This window comes from Corylus avellana, chromosome ca2 (genome assembly GCF_901000735.1).
Source record: "Corylus avellana chromosome ca2, CavTom2PMs-1.0".
In the NCBI taxonomy this organism is placed as follows: Eukaryota; Viridiplantae; Streptophyta; class Magnoliopsida; order Fagales; family Betulaceae; genus Corylus; species Corylus avellana.
The window spans coordinates 25,497,878-25,519,745 of NC_081542.1; the positions used below are offsets into that span (position 1 = coordinate 25,497,878).

The window sequence follows — 21,868 nt, forward strand, 5'->3', positions numbered from 1 at the left end:
CACGCCATCATAGCCACGTCAGTCCTAATTGCCACGTCATTAGTGCCACGTCATCAGTGCCACGCCAGCATGTGTGCCACGTCAGCTCTATGCACCACGTCAGCCCTATCTGCCACGTCAGCACCTTGACATGGTTGACTTTTGTAGCGTTGACTTTGACTGTTGACCGTTGACTTTGACCACTGAAAAAGTTGACCAGGTGTTTTCTACTCAATTTTTCGTCCTGATTTCAAATTTGTGGTCTATTTTTGCTTTTGGCATCTCTATATGGCAGAAAACAAGACTCTTCTTCAAATTTAGGCGTTTGTTTTATGCGGTTCAAGTTGGTTTATGCTTGTTCAATTCGGTTTTATAGCCTATTCTTTGACGCAATTCAATCCGGTTCATTCTTCTTGCGGATGGCACTCTCGGGTCAGACCAATCTTTCCTTAGGTCCATGGGTTTTCGGGCCAAAGAAGCCCCTTTCAACCGGCCCACTGATGCCTTGTCAAATGCCGCCATCACCGGTCACTGAATAGCCTCTTCAACCGCAAGGCGAGACGGTCCAAGGGTTTCAGACATGATTAGCCTCTTCAATCGGGCCTACTTATCTCAGCCGACTAGGCGAGACGGTCCAAGGGTTTCAGACATGATTAGCCTCTTCAACCGGCCCTGCTTATCTCAGCCGACCAGGCGAGACGATCTACTAGCTAGAATTTTTGGGTCAGACTTTAGCTCAGCCGATCAGGCGAGACAGTCCAAGGGTTACGGGCCAAACAAGCTCCTTTTAACTGAACCTACTTTTCTCAGCCGACCAGGTGAGCTTCTTCATTATTAGTTAATGGTTTTCAAGTCAAATTACCATCAAGTGAACCAAGCTCCAGCTTAAATACATTGCTCAAATTCAGGCAGAATCCACCGGTCTCTAACAACTTTTATGGCGTTACTTCGACAATTGTTTCGGCACAAGCAGCTTTTTCGGCGAATTCCTTTTTCTTTCCCTTTTCGTTTATCCAAACTCAAGTTTACACATTGAGTTTGAGGGGGGATGTTAAGAATATTACTTGTTATTTACTTCTTTAGGTATTATTAGTCTACTAGGTTTACCTTTTCTTATTCTACTAGGTTTACCTTTCCTTATTCTACTAGGTTTACTTTTCCTTAATCTATTAGGTTACTTGCCTCTCTATAAATAGAGGCCTCTGTATTCATTATTAATATAAGAGTCAATACAATGTAGTCCATTGTGTGCTTTCGCTCTCTCTCTCTCTCTCTTTTCTCTCCTTCTTCCGCTTCTAATATATTATCCAATATATTTAACACTTACAATATATGAAAAACCAAAATATTGAAGAAGAAAAAAAGTACTACAATACTAATTAAATGATTAAATCAACCTCATGAAATGCATGAAAATTGCTTACAGTACAACATATTTCATCAATTGTTAATTAATCTTAAATTTGTGACTGGGGATAATCTAGAAGGTAACTTCAAACCTACCTTCTCTGCAGCAGTAACAACTGAAGCAACATTGTCTTTATTGAAATTCTGCAATCCTGAGATAATCTGTAAAGGACACGATTAAGTACATACAGTAGTGCAATTTGCAATTGAATTAAAATTCTCTTAATTAGAAGGATTATAAAACTGTGAAAATCTAAAATTCTCTGAAATTATGCAACATTGCATTTGGAGAGCAGAGAAAGCTCCTTCTCTAGCCCATTAAAGAGACATAATAAAGAAAAAGAAAACACAGAGAAAAAAGGAAATTAGAAAAACAAAAGAATTAATAACTGAGTTTAAGCAATAGCATCAAATCTCTCTCCCCTGTATGATTGCAGTGAAAATCGAAAAAAAAAAAAACAAAAACAGAAACAAAATCTTACCTTAAACTAAGCATAGGAGAACAAAAAATTGTTACTCTTCCCCAGGATCCAAGCATAGGAGAAATAGGAAAAAAAAAAAAAAAAATGATTACAGAAAATGGGAAGTGGGTCTGAAAGTACCTTGAGAGCTCTTCGTTCATGAAAATCCTTCAGGACTGCTTCTTTGGTAGTTGATAGAAGGGCTCTGGTAGCTAGAGAGGGTCTTCTTCTGAGAGGTAAAGATGGTGTTGAAGAAAGATGGTCACCCAGAAAACAGTTGTTGTTGGATTTCAAAAGAGTGTGGGAAGATGGTGAAATGGGCATGCAGATTGAGGAATGCATGGTTCTTTCACTCTCTCTGGGTGAGGATGATGCAGTTTGGAGGGAAGAGATAAGGGAGGTGGCAGCTCAAAACTGTTGGATATCTAAGAAGATATTTTGGTTTTTAGTTTCCCAAGTCATTTGTATACCTTGAAAAGGCCCAAAATGACCCCATTTGGACGAATTGAGATTTATTTGAGTAAACCTCAATTGATTAATGGATTTTTTTTGTTTTTTTTTTTGTTTTTTTTTTTTTTTCGTATTCGGATTTTTTCAATTTCACTTGAAATATATACAGGACATTTGGATTCAGACCCTTTCAGACTTTTTAAAATATTAAATTCCCAAATTTTAAAATTTGAGCTTTTCATTATATCTAACAGTGCAAACAAATGCAGATACTTGTGTGTTACAGAGGCAAGTGGGTTTGTCACGTAGAAAACTAAAATTACTTATCTCGATAATACACAAACCTCTACACTTGTTTGAACCGTTAGATATAATGGATGACTTAGATTTTAAAATTTTATATTTTAGAAAATTTGACGAGATGTCAATTCGAGCAATTTCATGACTTGAACTTAATATTGTTGCATCTAACCGTATAAATAATGTCAGTGACATCATATTTATCACATGTTAATGTGTCATCATCCATATAATTGCCAAAAAAAAAAAAAAAAAAATACAACAATATTAAAATTTGATAATAAAATAACTACTCTTCCTAGGAACTTATGTTGTTAAAAGGATCTTTTCCGTTTTAAGTAAAATGGACATACATCGGTTTTACTGTTAGGATTTTATTTGTTGTATTTAATGGCATACATAGTGTCATGTATCAACATATACACCATTAGATATAAAATTTAACTTTAACCATGAAATAGTTTATCTCCAATTTATTTAAAAGATCTCATGTATTTTTTTTTAACGGTCCAAATTTAATTTTACTCGCTTTCTTTCTTTCTCATGAAAAACTTGACATTAAATCTGGACCGTTAAAAAAACTACATAGGTCCAAATTCTAAAATTATAATAAGTTCTGGAATTAAACGAAATAAATGTTTATGTGTTCATCATTTTCGTCAGCTGAAGGAGAATTAAAACTATAGCAGACAGTAGGAGTGAACCACTTCTTCTGTTAAGACCTATATCTCTTAAGTTAATTAAGATGCTAAGTACTCCATATATTTTTTATATGGAAATCGAAGGAGGCAAGAACAACTGTTTTTCCAATAATTTTTACAATATCTTGTGTCTAATTTATGCCCTTCCGAGGTCATAAGGAAGTTTTTCTGATCGAGTCTGAAGGAAAACTCTGTCCGAATATAATAACCTATATAACATTCAAAGTTTGATGACATGACGTGTAATACTAAAATAAAGTTATCACAAATCCAATAATAATTTTAAAAACTATACGTCGAGAACTTTCTTTCAAAAAAATCCAACTAGGCAAGCAACGGGTGTTTCCAACGGCACAAGAGGGATTGCCTACCAAAATAGAAAGGACAACCAAGCATTTTGACTGAACTGCTGCGTTCTTGTTTTGTCAAAAGATGTCTTAATTCTCTCTCTTGGTGGGTATTCTTTTCCGCTTCCATCATTCCCTCCTCTCTCTCTCTCTTTCCCGTATTTCCCCGGCCGTTGGCGGTGGTGACAGCAGCGGCGGCATCTCTAGCTCAGGTGAAAGGACTAGCTAGGAGGAAGAACAAGAGGAGGAAAAATGCCTCAAGGAAAAAAAATGGCGATCTGTTACAATATGACAGGACTGTCTCTCACCAACAATGATTTCTGGAAAGCCCAAGACGCCCTCATCGAATCACTCCCTCTCTTCTTCACACAGCTTTCCATCATTCTTTTCGTCACTCGTCTTTTCTTCTACCTCCTCAAACCCCTCCACCAGCCTCCTCTCATTGCTGAGATTCTGGTCAGTACATTTTTACATTTTTCAATTAATTCCATGCTTATATATACCATTAATTTCATTATCCTATATATATATATATATATATATATATATATATATACTCTTGTGCATAATATCATTTCTAATTATTACATTTTTTTTTTTTTTTAAAAAAAAAGAAAACACAATGGTTGTGACTGAGTTGTGCATCTTCTCCAAATAAGATATCGGGATTAATTAGTCCTATGATGTTTAGACATTTTTGCAATCATAACGTTAAAGTTCAAAAAGTTGAAATGTTGGGTTCTTATGTTTAATATTTTTGCAATGTCATCTTTTAAATCCTAACGGAAGATGTTAAATACTCGAAATACCCATTTTTTAAATTATTTAATTAGAGTGATTTTGTATTTTGTAAGATTTATAGGAGTATAAGGAACATTTTACCTATTTACCATTTGATTTAAGCTTAAATCCTAACCGTATGAGTGGCATTGCAAAACTTTTAAACATAAAAACCTTTTATTACAACTTTTTCAAACTTTAAGGGTATGATTGCATAAATCTCAAATTAATATAAAGGGTAAGTGAATTTTTTCCTAAGATATTTTTGTATATGAGTAATGCTATTTAGTAGATGCGGATAACTTTTATAAGGAGGTTGTGTAAATCACCTCCTTTGTGCCCACCAATGAACATTTGACAATTAGGATTATTACACCAACTAAAATAAGATGCAAAACATTTGATTAAAAACTCTTTCTCCCAAAATCACAAAAACGCTCATTTTTCCCTCTCCCTCCCTCTCTTTCTTTCTCTTGCATCTTAGTGGATTGAAAAACACCTGATTATTATACCACCTCCTTATAGAAGTTATCCTCTTGGTAGATTGCTATACAATTGAGATCATCTGACCGTGAAAATAAAAGAGAAATATTACACACTTCCAAGTGCATACTTACTGACATGACATTAAAAATTATCATTAGATCCAAAATTCAATAGTGATCTATCAAAATTTATTGGTGATTTTCACTAACATACACGTTAATTAGAAAGTGTGCACTTGAGAGTGTTTGTAGCATTTCTCTTTGTAAAACAGAAAAATTAAGAGCTAATTTTTACTGGCACGTCATCCCAATTGCATAGTAATTTTTATATTTTTTTAGCAGTAATTTTTTTTATTTTTTTTATTATATATATATATATATTACTTAGACTGACAAAAAGAAGATTTCTCAATTTCATGTAGGCTGGTTTTACCGTTGGTCCATCAGCACTTGGGCAGTTAGAAGTTTTCCAAAACGTCTTCCCAAAAAGGAGCATAATGGTTGTTGAGACGATGGCAAACTTAGGCCTCCTTTTCTACGTATTCCTCACCGGCTTAGAGATGGACCTCAGTGCAATCCTCCGGCCCAGGAAAAGGGTGATGGGCATCGCCATCACCGGAATTCTCATCCCATTCCTTTTAGGAGTGGGCTTGTTTTTCCTACTGCAATACCGCTCCAGTCACATCACCCCGAAAATGGGTTGCCTTTTTTGGGCCGCTGCGCTCACCGTCACCGGCTTCCCAGTGCTTACGCACATCCTCACCGACCTCAAGCTCCTCCACTCCGATATAGGGAGAATTGCCATGTCGGTGGCCATGCTCAACGACATATACGCATGGGTTCTCATCGCAATATTGATACCAACAGGTGAATCACCAGTACGTACTTAACTTAAAAGCTTAAGTTGATAAGAAGAGATGAATTTTAATCATTATATTTATATTTTAACAGGTGTCGGCATGAAAACTACTCCTCAATCATTAACCGGCGTCGTTGCCTTCGTATTAATCTGCTTTTTAGCGGTCCGTCCGTTTCTTGAAAGGATAATCCGCATCGAATCGGAGAAGGACAATTATAGCGAGTACCATTTGTGCTTCGTGTTGGCTGGGGCGTTAATGTGCGCATGCATCACCGATTTATTGGGTGCGCAGTCCATTGTAGGAGCTTTTGTGTTTGGGCTTATCATGCCGAATGGGGAGTTTGGGGATGTGCTTTTGGACAGGCTAGATGACTTTGTGTCGGGGATTATGTTGCCCTTCTTCTTTGTGAGTTGGGGGATAAAAATTGATTTCAATAATATTTCGAGGGACACGACATGGTACTTTGTGATGCTGGTTATATGCTTTGCTTTCATGGCGAAGATTTTGAGCTCTCTCATCATCTGCATTTTATTTAAAATGCCACTTCGAGATGGTGCGGCTCTTGGAGTACTTATGAACACCAAAGGCATCTTGGCACTTGTTATCCTCAATACTGGGTGGAACAAAAAGGTACTTAACATTCTCTCTATCTATGTTGGGTGTTATTAGCAAAGAGTACTTGTGCGGCCTCCCGAGAGGAGAGAGAGAGCGGTCACGACCACTACTTGTCTTCTCTTGTCTACACACAACCACCCTAAAGAGAAACAATGAGCGACTGCATGCGCTAGCTGCCACATCAAGACAAGATAGGGGATGAGTAACATCCCTATTCCAAGTGGTATGATATTGTCCACTTTGAGTCAAGTCTGCACGGTTTTTATTATTGGGTTTACCTCCAAAATGCTTCATACCATTTAGAGAGAGTATATTCCATATAAACACATCATATTTTTCATGTCCAAGCAATGTGGGATGTCACAGGATGGCTACATGACCACCTTAAGAGAAGAGAGGGAGTGGCTACACCCAAGAGAAAATAATGGACGTGGTCGCACAATCACAACCACAACCTATCTTATTTTGGTTGACTGTGCATGCACTATTTTCTCTTGGAGTTGGCTGCACAGTGACCTACAATTTTCTCCTTACCCTCCTCTCTTCTCCTTGGGCGGGCATGCAATCACCCTTGTCTTCTCTTACGGCCACCCCTTGCCTTCTCCTAGGGTGGCCACCCATAGTTTTCTCTTGGGAGAGTGCTCTATGCCACCACCTATCTTCTCCTAGGGTGGTCGTGTGGCCACTCCATGTGTCTTCTTCTGGAATGGTACTTGTAGTCACTCCCACTGAGAGGAATAGTTTTTATCATTTTTTTTTTCTTCTCTACTCACTGTATTTTTGGTAGAATAAACATTTATGTGCACCTGATTGGCCCATGTTAAAATTTCCATCCAAACTAACGACCAAATCTAACTCTAGGTATAACTCGAAATATTTTGGTAGTTTATCAGTCAAAGATGCAGTGAGTCGTAATTTGGAGGTCGAAGTGCAAACCCTTCTATTTTTCAATTAGTTTAAGACACCAATATAGAGTTAAGTTGTATATATGCCCTTCCAACCCTTTTGCCATCTTTGTAAGGGGGATTTATTATGGTAATTAGTATCATCCAATAATAGGGCAAAAGATTATTAAGATTTTGTTTTTCCTTTTTCTTTAAAAACCTTCATATATATATTTGCCCAATGAAAGAAAGGGGGGAAAATAAATAATTAAATTTATTACTCATGAATTAATATCATTTGCTTATTCTCTCTCTCCCTCTCTCTCTCTCTATATATATATATATATATGCAGATTTTGAACGACCAACAGTTCACAGTGATGGTGGTTGCAATTGTGGCAATGACAATTGTGGTCGCCCCCATCATGTCTGCCATCTACAAGCACAGAAAGGGTTTGAAGCAGTACAGGCTGAGGACTATACAAAGACAAAAGCCGGACACCGAACTCCGAGTCCTCGCCTGCGTCTACACCACCGCCAATGTGTCCGGCATAATCAGCCTCCTTCAAGTCTCCCACGCCACCAAACTCTCTCCTATTACAATCTTCGCCCTCCACCTTGTCGAGCTCACTGGACGTGCCTCCGCCATGCTAATCGTCCACTCCCGCCGCAAGTCCGGCGCCCACAACCCTAGCCGTGCGCAGGCCGACTCTAACCTCATCATCAACGCCTTCGAGGCCTTCGAGAGGGACAACCACCTCTTCACCGTCCAACCCCTCACAGCCATGTCCCTATACAGCACAATGCACGAGGACATTTGCAGCGTGGCTCAGGACAAGCGTGTCTCCCTCATTCTCCTCCCATTTCACAAGCACCTGACCGTGGGCGGTCGGATGGAGGACGAGAATGTCGCCTACAGAGACATAAACCTCAACGTTTTAGCCAATGCGCCGTGCTCTGTCGGAATCTTTATCGACCGCGGACTAGCGGCGGCAGACATTAACGTTAAGCGCCGCTTTTGCATGCTCTTCATTGGCGGCGGTGACGACCGTGAGGCTCTGGCTTACGCGTGGAGGATGGCGGGGCATCCCGGAATCAGCCTCACCGTGGTGCGATTCCTTCCGGACGAGGATGCAGTCGAGCACATGGAGCCTGTAAATGACGTCGAAGGGCATCAGATATTGTCGTTGGACACAACGGAAAACGACAAGGAAACTATCGACGAGGACTACATAAACGAGTTTAGATTCAAGTCGGCAAGCGAGGAGTCGATAATGTACTTGGAAAAGGTGGTGAACAATGGGGAGGAGACTGTGTCGGCGATAAGTGCAATGGAAAATAGCTATGACTTGTATATAGTCGGAAAAGGGGCCGGAAAGGTGTCGCCACTGCTGTCGGGACTGTCGGAATGGAGTGACTGCCCAGAGCTAGGGGTGATAGGGGATGTGTTGATGTCTTCAACCTTTGCTTTGCAGGCGTCGGTTCTTGTGGTGCAACAGTACGGTTCAAGTGGGGGCATGTCGGAAGAATCCAGGAGAGACCGTTTCGGGCTGCGGCAGAGGATGATGGGTGTTCTGAGGTCTTCGCAAAGCGGAAAGGGAATGGTGTTATCTGATGGTGACTGGCCGATTGGAAATGCATAAGGCGGGTGCATGTACGTTTTGTCAAAGGCTAGTTTTATTTATTTATTTCCATCAAGATCATATCCATTAATTTGACATATATCAACTAATTTCATTTCAAAATCAAGACTATAAAATAAGCTATATATATATATAAACACACACAAATATGTAAAAATGACATGTTAAACAAAGATACACACTGCCCTCCATGTGGCCCTCATGCTTGAGTAATGCTAGAAATTCTTCTTGTTTCACTCTAAGAATGATGTGACTCCTAAAATTACCATTGAACAATTGTGATTGATCGTTATTGAATTTTGATCAAATGGTAATTTTAAAAGACACTTCATTTTTGGAGTGACACAATAAGAACTTCTAGAATTACTCTTCATTACCGTTGGCACTTACTTTATTAAGCTCACTTACCAATTAAGGATGAACAACCTCTATGAAAGGTGAGATGAAGCATGTCATATGTGAAAGAAAAGATAAAATAGTGAAAATAAAACAAAACAAACACAAGAATTTTAGGTGGTTTGGTTTATGACTTACGTGGATAAAGGCTAAATATTTACATTTTGCTCTAATGCCTTGATAAAATTTACAATACATAAAGCTCCTAAATATAGGAGAATTGTGGTTGGTGAGAATAATACAAATATGAAGATGGTATCAGATTTAAATACAATCAAATATCTAAAATTAAATCCCTTATTATATGCTAACAATATGTACGCTAGTTTTTGCATATTTTCTTGCCTACACTTTGCTTATGCATATTCTCAAGTTCTCCTTCAATAACTTAAGCATCATAAGTAGTTCTGCCATCATCACCGACGTGCCACATTTCCAATACTATTCATGTATTGGCCAGGGAATATAATTAGAACAAGAGAGTAGATAACAGTGTCCTTTCCCTATGTATTATTCAGGGAAAAAGAAAGAAAGATTACACTGTCTAGAATGCCAATGAACTTAAAAAAGGAGAATTGCATAAATTCTTAGAGGAATTATGCAAAGTAAAAATTAAAATTAAAACAAACCCTTGTATTCTTTGAACTGAAACTATAAAAATGGACATGAAAATGATTACAGATGTGGTTAGGAAATTAATCCTATTACTCAAGACCTGTAAGATGCGAAAAATAAGAAGTATGTTGAATAATAAAGATAAGGCAATCAAATCACACACGACACTAAAATTTAAGTGGTTTAGCTTAACAAGCTTACATCTACTGGCGGAGATGATCCAGAGAAAATCCACTATCAAAAAATAAACAAGAATAATAGAGAGAAAATCACTCAGATCCCAAAGTCCCAATACACCCAAATCTGATTATTCCTAAAATATAATACAAAAGACAGATATACAAACTCTTATTTTGCTTGAACAGATGATGGCTAATCTCTATTTTTCTCTCTCAAATTCTCTTTTCTTCTACTCTTGCTGCCCTTGCACACACTTTTAATCTCTCTCAAATTCTCTCTCACGTTCACATATGTTTTTCTCCCCTCTTTTGGTGCTTCACTAATGTTGACGTTTTTGGGACACATAAAACACAAAGGTTCAATTCCTTTATATAGCACTCAAAGTTGGTTGTTGGAGGTAAGGAATCCAAATCCAAGTTGGACAACAAAGTCCAAAATAAGTCAACAAAGGAATACATACCACTACAAAAATACATTTATTTTTTGACCATTGATTTTTGACGTGTCAATAGTACTAACACGTCAGAAACCATTTTTGAACGTATCATTTTTGACGTGTGTCAAAGGTTAAAAATGCGGGTGTCAAAAAATTCAAGTTTCTGACGCGTCAGTTTTAAAACGTCAAAAATTTCTGACGTGTCAAAACTGAAACGTCAAATTTTTTTTTTTGACGTCCCAGTTTTACCACGTCAAAATTTTTTGACATGGTGAAAATGCCAAGTCAATAAATTTATTAACGTGGTAAAAAGTACCGGTCAAACTTGAAGACAAATCCAAAACCAATTTGGAATAAGGAGAACACGTGAGAGAGCAAGTCTTGAATCACAAGACTTTCAATACAGCTAGGGCCCACCAAGAGTCTTGACAATTCGAGTCATCTACAACAAATGCAACTAAGATTGTGATCAAAACATTCATGCATTTTCGATCTTATCTTAAAGTTTAAAAAGTGGCAATCGAATCATCTGGATCACGTGGCAATGTTGCGGGATCATGTGTTCTATGTTACCTACGAGCCTTTACATATTAGGCTAGTCGTATTAATTTTATATATTAGGTTTATATTTTGTTAGCATAAGTGGCTATCCTTAGCTGTATTAGGGTTATGATATTATTTTAATAAGTCTCTGCTGATTCAGCCCTAGTTCTCTTATGTAATATGTTATGAATCCTCTATTTAAAGAGGTGATGCTATGAATAAGTATATGAGAAATTTAATATTCAACGTTAATAGTTGTTTTGGGAGGTTTGAGGTTTCTCGAATTACTCTAAAATTAGGAGGCCCAGGATTCCTCGAATTATCCTACCACAAATCTATCGTTCTTGTTGATTATTCATTTCTCGTTATGGAAGGCCGTAACATTCTAACAATATTTGATTATAGCACGCAGTAGGATGACTGCAGATATTGGACATTTGGAAAGGCATGGTGCATGTGTAGCATGCATGCATGAGGATAATATTAATTAAGAATATTGTGGACATATATATATATATCTTAAAGGACCCAGCGATGGAATATGGTCTTATCTTAAAGGAGGGTAAAGATATTGAGCACGACCGGCGTGCTTCACTGTTGAAGCACGCCGGCCGTGATTTTTTTTTTTAATATTATTTTATTATTATTTTATTATTTTAATTTTTTTGAAAAAAAAAAAAAAAAAAAATTTTTGGCCTGGCGTGCTTCACTGTTGAAGCACGCCGGCGTAAGTTGTATCACGACTCAAGGAGGGTAAAGATATTGAGCACGACCGGCGTGCTTCACTGTTGATGACCGGCGTGCATCAGTCATCAGGTCTGATGACTGATGCAGAGTTCATGCATTCATGCATGTTTTTTTTTTTTGGCTTCATTTCATTTCCCAAATAAAAAGAGAGAAAACAAAAGCATTAATACTTATGTTAGGGATCATAATATATATACCAACAACAAACCTAGCTAGCTTGTTTATTTCCCAAACAATAACCTCGTACGTGGAAGTTCATACGTAATTGTTACATTCTGGAGCAATGCATTCTTTCATTTCCCATTACCTTATTTAGGCATATCATCTCCTAATTTTCGCTACTTTCTTTCTATTTCATTTCCCACCTCTCTTTCGGTTTTTGATCACCCGTTCTCTTTTTTCTTTTGAATCAAGAGTGAGAAGGATCCTCCACTATAATCATTTTTCCTTATTCAATTAGAAAAAATAAAATAAAAAGAGAATGCAAAGTACCAATTTTATAAAACAGTGCATAATTCATGACAGTCATAAACTTATTGTGAATTTAAAACAAAACATTTTTACACATCTCATTTACGTTATCACCACAGCCTCATCGCATCATATCATCATACCCATATACTAACCCTTATATGGTTGAGATTATCTTATCATATCGGAACCCTATTATAGGTGATCTATAACATTGATGCATGTAGATTGGAATGCCTCGTCTGCAGCCCGCCCGGACAGGCCTAACCTGAGAGTCCTCGTCTGGAGCTCACCTGCCGCAAGTCCGGACGCCTATGTTATTTTGCTGTTTTTTGTAGTCTTAAGTCGTGGCCGTCCGGACGGCCGCCGTAGCTTTATTTTATTTAAACCGTCTTTATTTCATGTTTTATTAGGTTTAGGGTTTTGTGAATCTTTATTTTGTATTTTATTAGGTTTTGGGTTTTAGGGATCTATAAATACATGCTTATAGCCTCCAGAAAAACCGGTTTATGTTTATTATTGGGTTTTATTAATGAGAATACTCAAAGTTGAATTTATTGTTTTTAGAATAATTCTTTAAGTCTTTGATAGAATTAAGATATAAAATTATTTATCCATTATTTTATTATTGTTCTTTTCTGCAACCCACCAAGTCAGGCTGCATCAAATATACAAGTAGCCCCACTACAAGGCATCGTAAACATACCAGTTATACTGTCACAGTATACTGGCACCCCAATACAAGGTGACCGTAACTCATATCGAATGATGGGTGTTCTGAGGTCTGCGCGGAGCGGAAAGGGAATGGTGTTATGTGATAGTGACTGGCCGGTTGGAAATGCATAAGGGCAATGGTGGGTTTTGTCCAAGGACAGGGTTTTTTTTATTTTTTATTTTTAATTTATATTTTTCCCATCAAGATCAAATGTATCCATTAATTTGACATATATCTACCAATTTCAATTCAAAATCAAGACTATATATATATATATATATATATATATATATATATATATATAATAAAAACACACAAATATGTAAAAATGACATGTTAAACAGAGATACACTACAACCTCTACGGAAGTGAGATGAACCATGTCATAAGTTAAAGAAAAGATAAAGATAGTGTAAATAAAACAAAACAAAACAAATACAAGAATTTTAAGTGGTTTGGTTTATAACTTACGTCAACATAATAAAGTCTAAATAGCTGTATTTTGCTCTTATTCGTTGATGGAATTTACAATACATAAAGATCCTATTTATAAGAGAAGTGTGGTATCAGTATGTGAGAATAATTTAGATATATATGTAGATAATATCAAATTTGAATACAATCAAAGCTAATTACCTCAAAGGTAGGAGATTACAATCAAATCTAATCAGATTTGAATATAATCAAATATCAAAAATCAAATCTTGTGATATAGTCTAACCTCTCCCCTCAAACTCAAGATGAAATATTCTGTAAGCTTGAATTTAATTTCTTTTCATGTCGGAGTTAATAGCATGCAGTCGGTGATGGAAGCCTGAGATGGTGGTCTAAAATTCACTGGAGTCGGTGGCAACTTTCGGTAGCGACTGGAGTTGATGGTGGTTGGAGATGGGCCTTTAACAATAAGCCAAAAATTTGGGGCAAAAAAGAGAGCTAACAAATGGCTGAAATGAGGCAAATTATGGGCCTTAAATGGATCTGAGTCTTCACAAAATTCCATAAAAGCTGGGCTTGGGTCATTAACAATACCACAAAGGCCGAAAGATGAGTCAATAAGGGACCAAACATAGGTATAGGTCTATAACATGACCATCAGTAAAAACCAAATAATTGGGCCAACTATGTGCCGTAAATGGGTCTAGGCACAAAGATCAAAAATTGGGCTAACAAAAGGCCGAAAGATAGGCCGCATGAGTGGCAAATTTCCCTTTTTTTTTTTTTTTTTTTTTTTTCCCAACTGATTTCTCTCTCCCCCCCCCCTCCCCCCTCCTTTTTTTAATAACACGAAAAAAAAACAAAGGAACGACATCATTATGTTGAAAACTCCCAGCAATTCCTTCAGCATGTTTTCTCTTGCAAGGAACCTGTGATCATCCAGAAAGTGACTGTTCCTTCCATGCACATCTGTAGAAACTCCTAAATGATGATGCTCAATGCCATTGTACCATGTCATCCCATAGATCATATCATTATAATCAAGATTATGATATCGATGATGGTGCCACCTAGGGGTGGGTATCAGTTTGGTTTGGTAAAGAAAGCAATTATCGGTTGGTTAACCGTAATTCATCGATTTGATCTCAATAACAAATTATTTCAAAATTTTCGGTTAATTTTGGCTGGTTAATCATTTAATAGTAGGCTTTTTAAATTGGGCCAATGCTCTTTTAAAAATAACAAAAAATTAGCTATTTTGGGGGCCCAGAATTTTTTTTTTTTTTTTTTTGAGCTAAAATAACTTATTGAACATAAGATGCAAATAATAAGAATATAAGATGCAAAAAACTTACCAAATACTTTTAACAAAACATCACTCCGCAAAGTCCATCCGTCAAAGCCTTAATCTGTCTCAAATTTGGCGGTTCAGTTAACCGACAACAAAAATTTTATACCGATTGACCGAACCAATGTCAGTATAAAAAATTCATACCAATTTTCGACTCACATAAGTCGGTTGACTGTTAATCGATCGGTAGGTGATTGGTAACTATAAGCGGTAGGCGGTTAGTTTGCCCACCCCTAGTGCTACAAAAGGGAGAAAAATTAAATAAATAAATTGAAATTGTTAGGATTGAAAACTAGCGTTAGTTTATAGCTATGATACCAGGAAAGAAAAGATAATCAATGGAAAAAATTAAGATAGCAGAAACAAAACAAAACAAATACAAAAAATTTTAGGTAGTTCGGTGTATGACATACGTCCATAGGATAAAGCCCAAGTACTACATTTTGCTCTTATTCCTTGATAAAATTTACAATACATAAAGTTCATATTTATAGGAGACGAGAATTATGGTTGGTGAGAATAATACAATCAAATATCTAAAATTAAATCCCTTATTATATGCTAACAATATGTACGCTAGTTTTTGCACATTTTCTTGCCTACACTTTGCTTATACATATTCTGAAGTTCACCTTTAAATAACTTAAGCATCATAAGTGGTTTTGCCGTCACCACCAACGTGCCATTCTGACCCTTGGCCTTTTTGCAAGTCTCCAACTTCGAACATTATACGTGCGTGATGATTATAGTACTGTTTATGAAATGATATAAATATGCTGTATGTTATTGCTTTGATATGATAACGTTTTCATGAAATGTAATAGTGTTAACATACAGCATATTTATATCATTTCATAAGCAGTACTGCTTATGAAATGTTTTGTGCTCTTAACTTTTCTTTGAGTGAGATCAGATTGATTTTTCAAAAAAAAAAATAATAATAATAAATAACGTTTTCATGAATTGAGGAATAAACTTGAGAAATATAATAGTGTCGTCAGAGCGGAATTAGGATTTTTTTTATTGGGGTCCGAACTGTTACACACACATATATATTTATATTCCTCTATGCGTGTTCGTGTCGCGCATTTAATTATGCCTAAAAAATCTATTAATCAAAAGTAAATATTCAAAATTTTAATATAGCGGCATCATAAATACTTAATAATATAAACGGATGGCAAAATAAAATACACACAATTAATAGGGTCTAAGAAAAATGGGCAACTTTAATTTTAGGAATAAGCATTATCTTGAGGGAAAACAAAAAATGAATTAGAAGAAGAAATGAAATAACACAATAAAAAAGAAATTATCTAATTTTTTAAAAAAAGAATTAAAGGTGTTGCATTTTAATTAGTACATCGGCTAAAAAAGGCATGCCTAGTTCTCACACTCCCAAATAAATTTCAGTACTACATACTACACTAATTAATTCCGTGCCTACCTCTTAAACACACTAATTAATTTCAGTATTTTTATCTTTTATTTGCCATTTTGTTTTTTATAAGTTTATTTTTTTGTAAAGTCTTAGTGTTGCTAGTTTCTATAAAAAGTTTTTATAGGTTTATTTTCTGTCATTTATGATTATAAACAGTTTCTATATAGTTTTTTTTAGTTGCCTAGTTGAATAGGAGATGACCCTTTTTTGAGGTACAGTGTGTGGCAGGAGTTAAAACTTTGGAAAAATTACATTTTACTACGTCAAAGTTTGGAGCGATTTTCAATTTGACTTTGAAAGTTTCAATTTTGGCAATCCACCACCCCAAAGTTTCAAATTTTTGCAATTCGACCAATATTATCTCAAAATTTCCATATTGCCCATAATTTTTATTTTTCATAGAAAAAAAACAAAATATGAAGGGTACAAAAATGGCCAAATGGCTAAAGGGGTGGCCGCATTTTTTTTTTTTTTTTTTAATTTTTATAAAAAATAAAAAGATAAAAAATTAGAGGCAATATGAAAACTTTTGGATATAATTGGTCAAATTGTAAAAATTTGAAACTTTGAGAGAATAGATTGCCAAAATTAAAATTTTGGAAGTCAAATTACAAATCGTCCCAAACTTTAAGGAGTAAAATATAATTTTTTCTCGGTGAAAACCTTGCCGGGCCCTTATAAGGGCATAAAGCTTTAGAAATTCTTGAAGGTGCCATGGTCCCCTCAAGGCATGGTGTAGGTACGCCCGTGAGTGTCCTTTCCCTATGTATTAATCAGAGAAAAAAGATAAAGATAATACTGTCTAGAATGTCGGTGAACATAAAAAAAAGGAGAATTGCATAAATTCTTAGAGGAATCATGCAAAGTAAAAATTAAAATTAGAACAAACCCTTGTATTACTTGAACTGAAATTAGAAAAATGGACATGAAATGCTTACAGATGCATGCAACTAAGACTGTGATCAATCAAAACATTGTGATAAATGATTTTGGAGGAAATACATTTAACACACTCCCTCCCCTAAAAGTATACATGCTTTTTCGGTTGGATTGTCACTTTTTAAACTTTTGAGACAACACCGAAAAAGCATGTATACTTTTTACTATAATTGAGATTCATATACAAGCCTGCATGCTGGTTCTTACAGGCTCATATGCTGTAAAATTTACTGTCCATGCCAACTGGGGAATTACTTGGTATTCTTGATGGTGATAAGGCTTGAGGACCTTTAAGGGCTGTCCAGGACCACTCTGGCTGACTCCTGGCATGTAGGGATGGAAATTGGAATCAAGGGGTCAGAGGTCTCCCTATTTTCAAAATTTTTCCTTCAGCCTTGTCCAAAAGGCCATGGACTATGTAGAATTATTATTGACTAATAGCTTTTTTGGATGTACGTTTAAAGGGCTTAAAAATGCGTGACAATCCAACCGAAAAAGCATGTATACTTTTAGGGGAGGGAGTGTGTTAAATGTATTTCCTCCAAAATCATTTATCACAATGTTTTGATTGATCACAGTCTTAGTTGCATGCATCTGTAAGCATTTTCATGTCCATTTTTCTAATTTCAGTTCAAGTAATACAAGGGTTTGTTCTAATTTTAATTTTTACTTTGCATGATTCCTCTAAGAATTTATGCAATTCTCCTTTTTTTTATGTTCACCGACATTCTATACAGTATTATCTTTATCTTTTTTCTCTGAATAATACATAGGGAAAGGACACTCACGGGCGTACCTACACCATGCCTTGTGGGATTATGTGTTCTAACAATATGTGGTCATAGATGTAGGATGACTGCAGATACTGGACATTTTGGAAAGGCATGGTGCAAATTTACAACCTCTTAATACAGTGACCACACCTTTTAGTGACAAGGTACATCCAGATGAGTCACATCAGACAGGCTAAGGCCAACCATATATTTATGAGGAAATTTAGACAAATTCAATGTTCTAGAAAACTTTCTCATATTTGAGGTTCAAATAATTGAAGATCTTAAATGCAGTCACACTCAAATATTTAAGATCTTCAATTATTTGAACCTCAAATATGAGAAAGTTTTCTATGGGCAGACAGCTAAAAAACTTGTTTGAACAGTGAATTTGTCCAAATTTACCTACTTCTCATTTTGAGGATCTTCCTCTTAAGTTGCTCAGCACAGGTCTCATAATTCATTTTTACATTGAGTTTCATTGTTATTAATCCGGAGTGAGAAGGATCCTCTCTTATAACCTTAATTTTTCCTTATTCAGTTAAAAAATAATGCAAAGTACCAATTTTATAAAACAGTGCATAATTCATGACATTTTCACTTTGAGTCATAAATTTGTGAATTTAAAACAAAACATTTTTACACATCTCAGTTACGTTATCACCACACCTCATTGCATCATAGCATCATACCTGTATACTAACCCCCACACGTAGGGACGGAGAAAAAAAAATTTTAAGGTATTTTTTGCCAATTGGTCCCTCCCCAAAATTTTTTTAGCCCTTAGTTCCCTCCCAACCTCAAAGTTAACCCCATCCCTGCTCACATGGTTGAGGTTATCTTATCATATCGGAATGACGGAACCCTATTATAGGTGATCTATAACATAAAAGTAGCCCCGCTACAAGGTTTCGTAAACATACTAGCTATAGTGTCACAACATATTGACACCCCATTACAAGGCGACCGTAACTCAAATCGGAGACCCATGTCGACAAACACATGATTATCATTTATAATATATATTAGGGAAAACTTCAGAAAGCCCCCCTGAACTTCCAGCCAATTTGAAAAACCCCCCCTGAATTTTCAAAACTCTCATTTAGGCCTCCTGAACTTTCATTTTCTCTCACTTTGGACCTTTTTAACATTAAACTACGTCGTTTTGGGCTGGGTAGGTACTGTAATTTTAGGACACAAAACGACGTAATTTAATGTTAAAAGGGTCCAAAGTGAGAGAAAACCAAAGTTCAGGGGGCCTAAATGAGAGTTTTGGAAATTCAGGGGAAGTTTTTCGAATTGGCTGAAAGTTCAGGGGGGCTTTTTAAAATTTCCCCTATATAATTATTAGCCAACATAATAGTCAAAATGTAATTACGCTGTTCACACTATACAAATTTGTTTATTATTGTTTTCTCTCTCTTCAGAGATGCCCATAACTTCAATTTTCTCCAACAGGAAGTTCATCTGCATGCAGCACATACATCAATGGAATAGAAAAAGATAGAAACAAACTCACAGATATAAACAAATGGAGATAAAACTCCTTATTTAATTAATTAAACTTCTGCTGCACTAAAATAAGCTACAGTTTACATCATTAATTAGCCCAGCAAGTGTCTTGTTAATCTTCTAATTAATTAACCTTTTGATAAAAGCAAGTTGACTAAATCTTCCAAATTTCTGAATGATGAACCATGCAGATCCGTGGCCTCCTCTGCTAATTTCTTCCACTCCAACACATTCTGCTTGATTTTCTTACCATTCTCTCCCTCCATCAACTCTCTCACAATCTTCCCCACCTCCTTTCTTGTGGCATTATTCTCAATCTCCATCCCAATCCTCCACACATTGCAAGCATACCTACAATTTGTTGGCTGATCCCCAAAGAATGGACAACAAAGCAACGGCACCCCGGCCGACAGGCCTTCAATCATTGAATTCCAACCGCAGTGTGTTAAGAACACCCCGACTGCGGGGTGGTTCAACACCTCCTCTTGAGGGCACCAAGTAGCTATTACACCTCTTTCTTTAGTTTCTAACAAAAACTCCGGCGGCAAAATTGCGGATTCACCATTAACTAGATCAGGCCTTACAATGAACAAAAATGGAAAGTTGCAATTTGCAAGCCCCCAAGCAAATTCAAGCAACTGTTGTTGGGTCATGACAGCTATGCTGCCAAAATTCACATATATCACTGAATTGGGTTGCTTGGAATCAAGCCAATGGAGGCACTCATCTTCTTCTTTCCATAAACTATACCCAACTGCCTTCAAAGGGTCATCGTTGGGTGAGTGATTCAGTAATAGTTGGAGTGGTCCAACTGCATAAACATTAGGAAACAGAGGTGACAGAGCACCCAAAACTTTTCCCTCTAAGGCATCAAATGTATGGATTACAACTCCTGAAGCTTTTGTAGCTTTCTCCATTACTTCCATTACGATGTTAATGCTAATTGTAAAGTCATTTGGATCTGTGGTTCGAATAAAGCTCGGGAAATCCATCAAACGGATGTCTTTCATACCTGGAATCCAGTCTACAGTCGTTTCCAAATACCCATTTGTCAGAAAGCTCTCATCTGCATCATGGAAAATCAAAATCATGTGTTTAGAGTAAAAACTAAATCTATATTTCATTTGGCTTAATTTCTTTTATACCTTTAAGTGGTATGAGCCCTTTGTCCCTCGCCGAAGAAACCTGGTTGCAAAGCATAAGGGCGGATGCAGAGATGGTGGAGAGCATAAGTATGGGGATTCCAAGCTTTTCTGCTGCCGTCATTGTAAACGTCATGTAAGGATCCGAGACAATGCAAGTTGGTTGGGGATTGTTGAGGTTGTCGAGGAGGTCGGAAAATGGAGGCAACATGTTGTTGGCAATGGAATCACAAAGAGAGAAGAAGCTTTGGGTGGCATCGGGATCGGAACGGGGTAGACCGTCCGGGATGGTTTGGAACCGGAAGTCCGGCAGGCCGTCTAAGGCGCCGGCACCCATGGATTTGATGAAACGTTGGTGGTTGAAGTCGGTGTTGACAAAGGTTATGTGAAAACCTTTTCGATGAAGAAGCTTTGAGAATTGAAGCATGGCTTTTATGTGGCTTTGAACTGGCAATGGAACACAGATTGCATGAGGCTTTTGCTCAGCTTCTTCTCTGTTGGAATCCATGTTCCTCTCTCCCTTTCTGTAGCAAGCATGTTGCACCTTCCTTGCATATAAATAACAAAAAAATTTACCTACGATGATAAATGGTAATTGACAGAGATTTTTTTAAAACTGGGTTGAAAAAGTTCATTCAACTTGGTCTATAAAAATAACTTGCATTTCTTAAAGGACAAAAATTTCCTCAAAACAAGTCTGGAGGAAATATTTTTCAACCCATTTAAAATAGTGTCAAGTGTTTATAAACATTTAAAACACACATTAAATTCTTAATGTCATGATTAGACTAAATTTAATGTGAGTTTTAAATGTTTATAAATATATGACACTATTTTAAATAGGTTGAAAGATATTTCTTCTGAACTGGTTTAAAGGAAATTTCTGTCATTTCTCTTAATCATGTGAAAATCACATTATATGATGTAGAGCATGTGACTTAGGATCCGGATCACCTCCAATTGAGGAGATAATTGGAGATTCTCCAATTGTCCATATAGACCGTTCATTTTGATCCAACGCACTATAGAATGCCACGTCTCCCACTAAAGTTTAAATAATAAAATATTATTAAATTTTTAAAAAGAAAAAGAAAAAGAAAATAATAAAAAATTTAAATAAACTAATAAAAAATATGGGGTGGCTGGCCACCCCAGATGAGCTATGGGGGTAGCTTCGGCCATCCCCATGGGCCACAGGAGGTGGTTTGGCCACCCCCTAAGGCCAAACCCCAAAACTATTTTTTTGGGTTTGGCCCTTGG

The 21,868-nt window shown here is 36.5% G+C and overlaps 2 protein-coding genes across 2 annotated transcripts; one reads left to right on the forward strand and one right to left on the reverse strand.

Annotated features, from left to right (window-relative positions):
* The first annotated feature begins 3,915 nt into the window (after nt 1–3,915).
* Nucleotides 3,916–8,912, forward strand: LOC132169438 (cation/H(+) antiporter 15-like). The gene is made up of 4 exons (XM_059580473.1): nt 3,916–4,101; nt 5,333–5,777; nt 5,862–6,400; nt 7,623–8,912. Exons 1-4 carry the CDS (start codon nt 3,916–3,918, stop codon nt 8,910–8,912), a joined length of 2,460 nt encoding a protein of 819 aa, XP_059436456.1.
* Nucleotides 8,913–19,478: 10,566 nt separating this feature from the next.
* On the reverse strand, nt 19,479–21,209 carry LOC132170711 (7-deoxyloganetin glucosyltransferase-like). The gene is made up of 2 exons (XM_059581792.1): nt 20,612–21,209; nt 19,479–20,532 (listed from the first exon to the last, which is right to left on the reverse strand). The coding sequence occupies exons 1-2, from the start codon at nt 21,114–21,116 to the stop codon at nt 19,595–19,597; spliced, it is 1,443 nt and encodes a 480-aa protein (XP_059437775.1). The 5' UTR covers nt 21,117–21,209; the 3' UTR covers nt 19,479–19,594.
* Nucleotides 21,210–21,868: the final 659 nt, after the last annotated feature.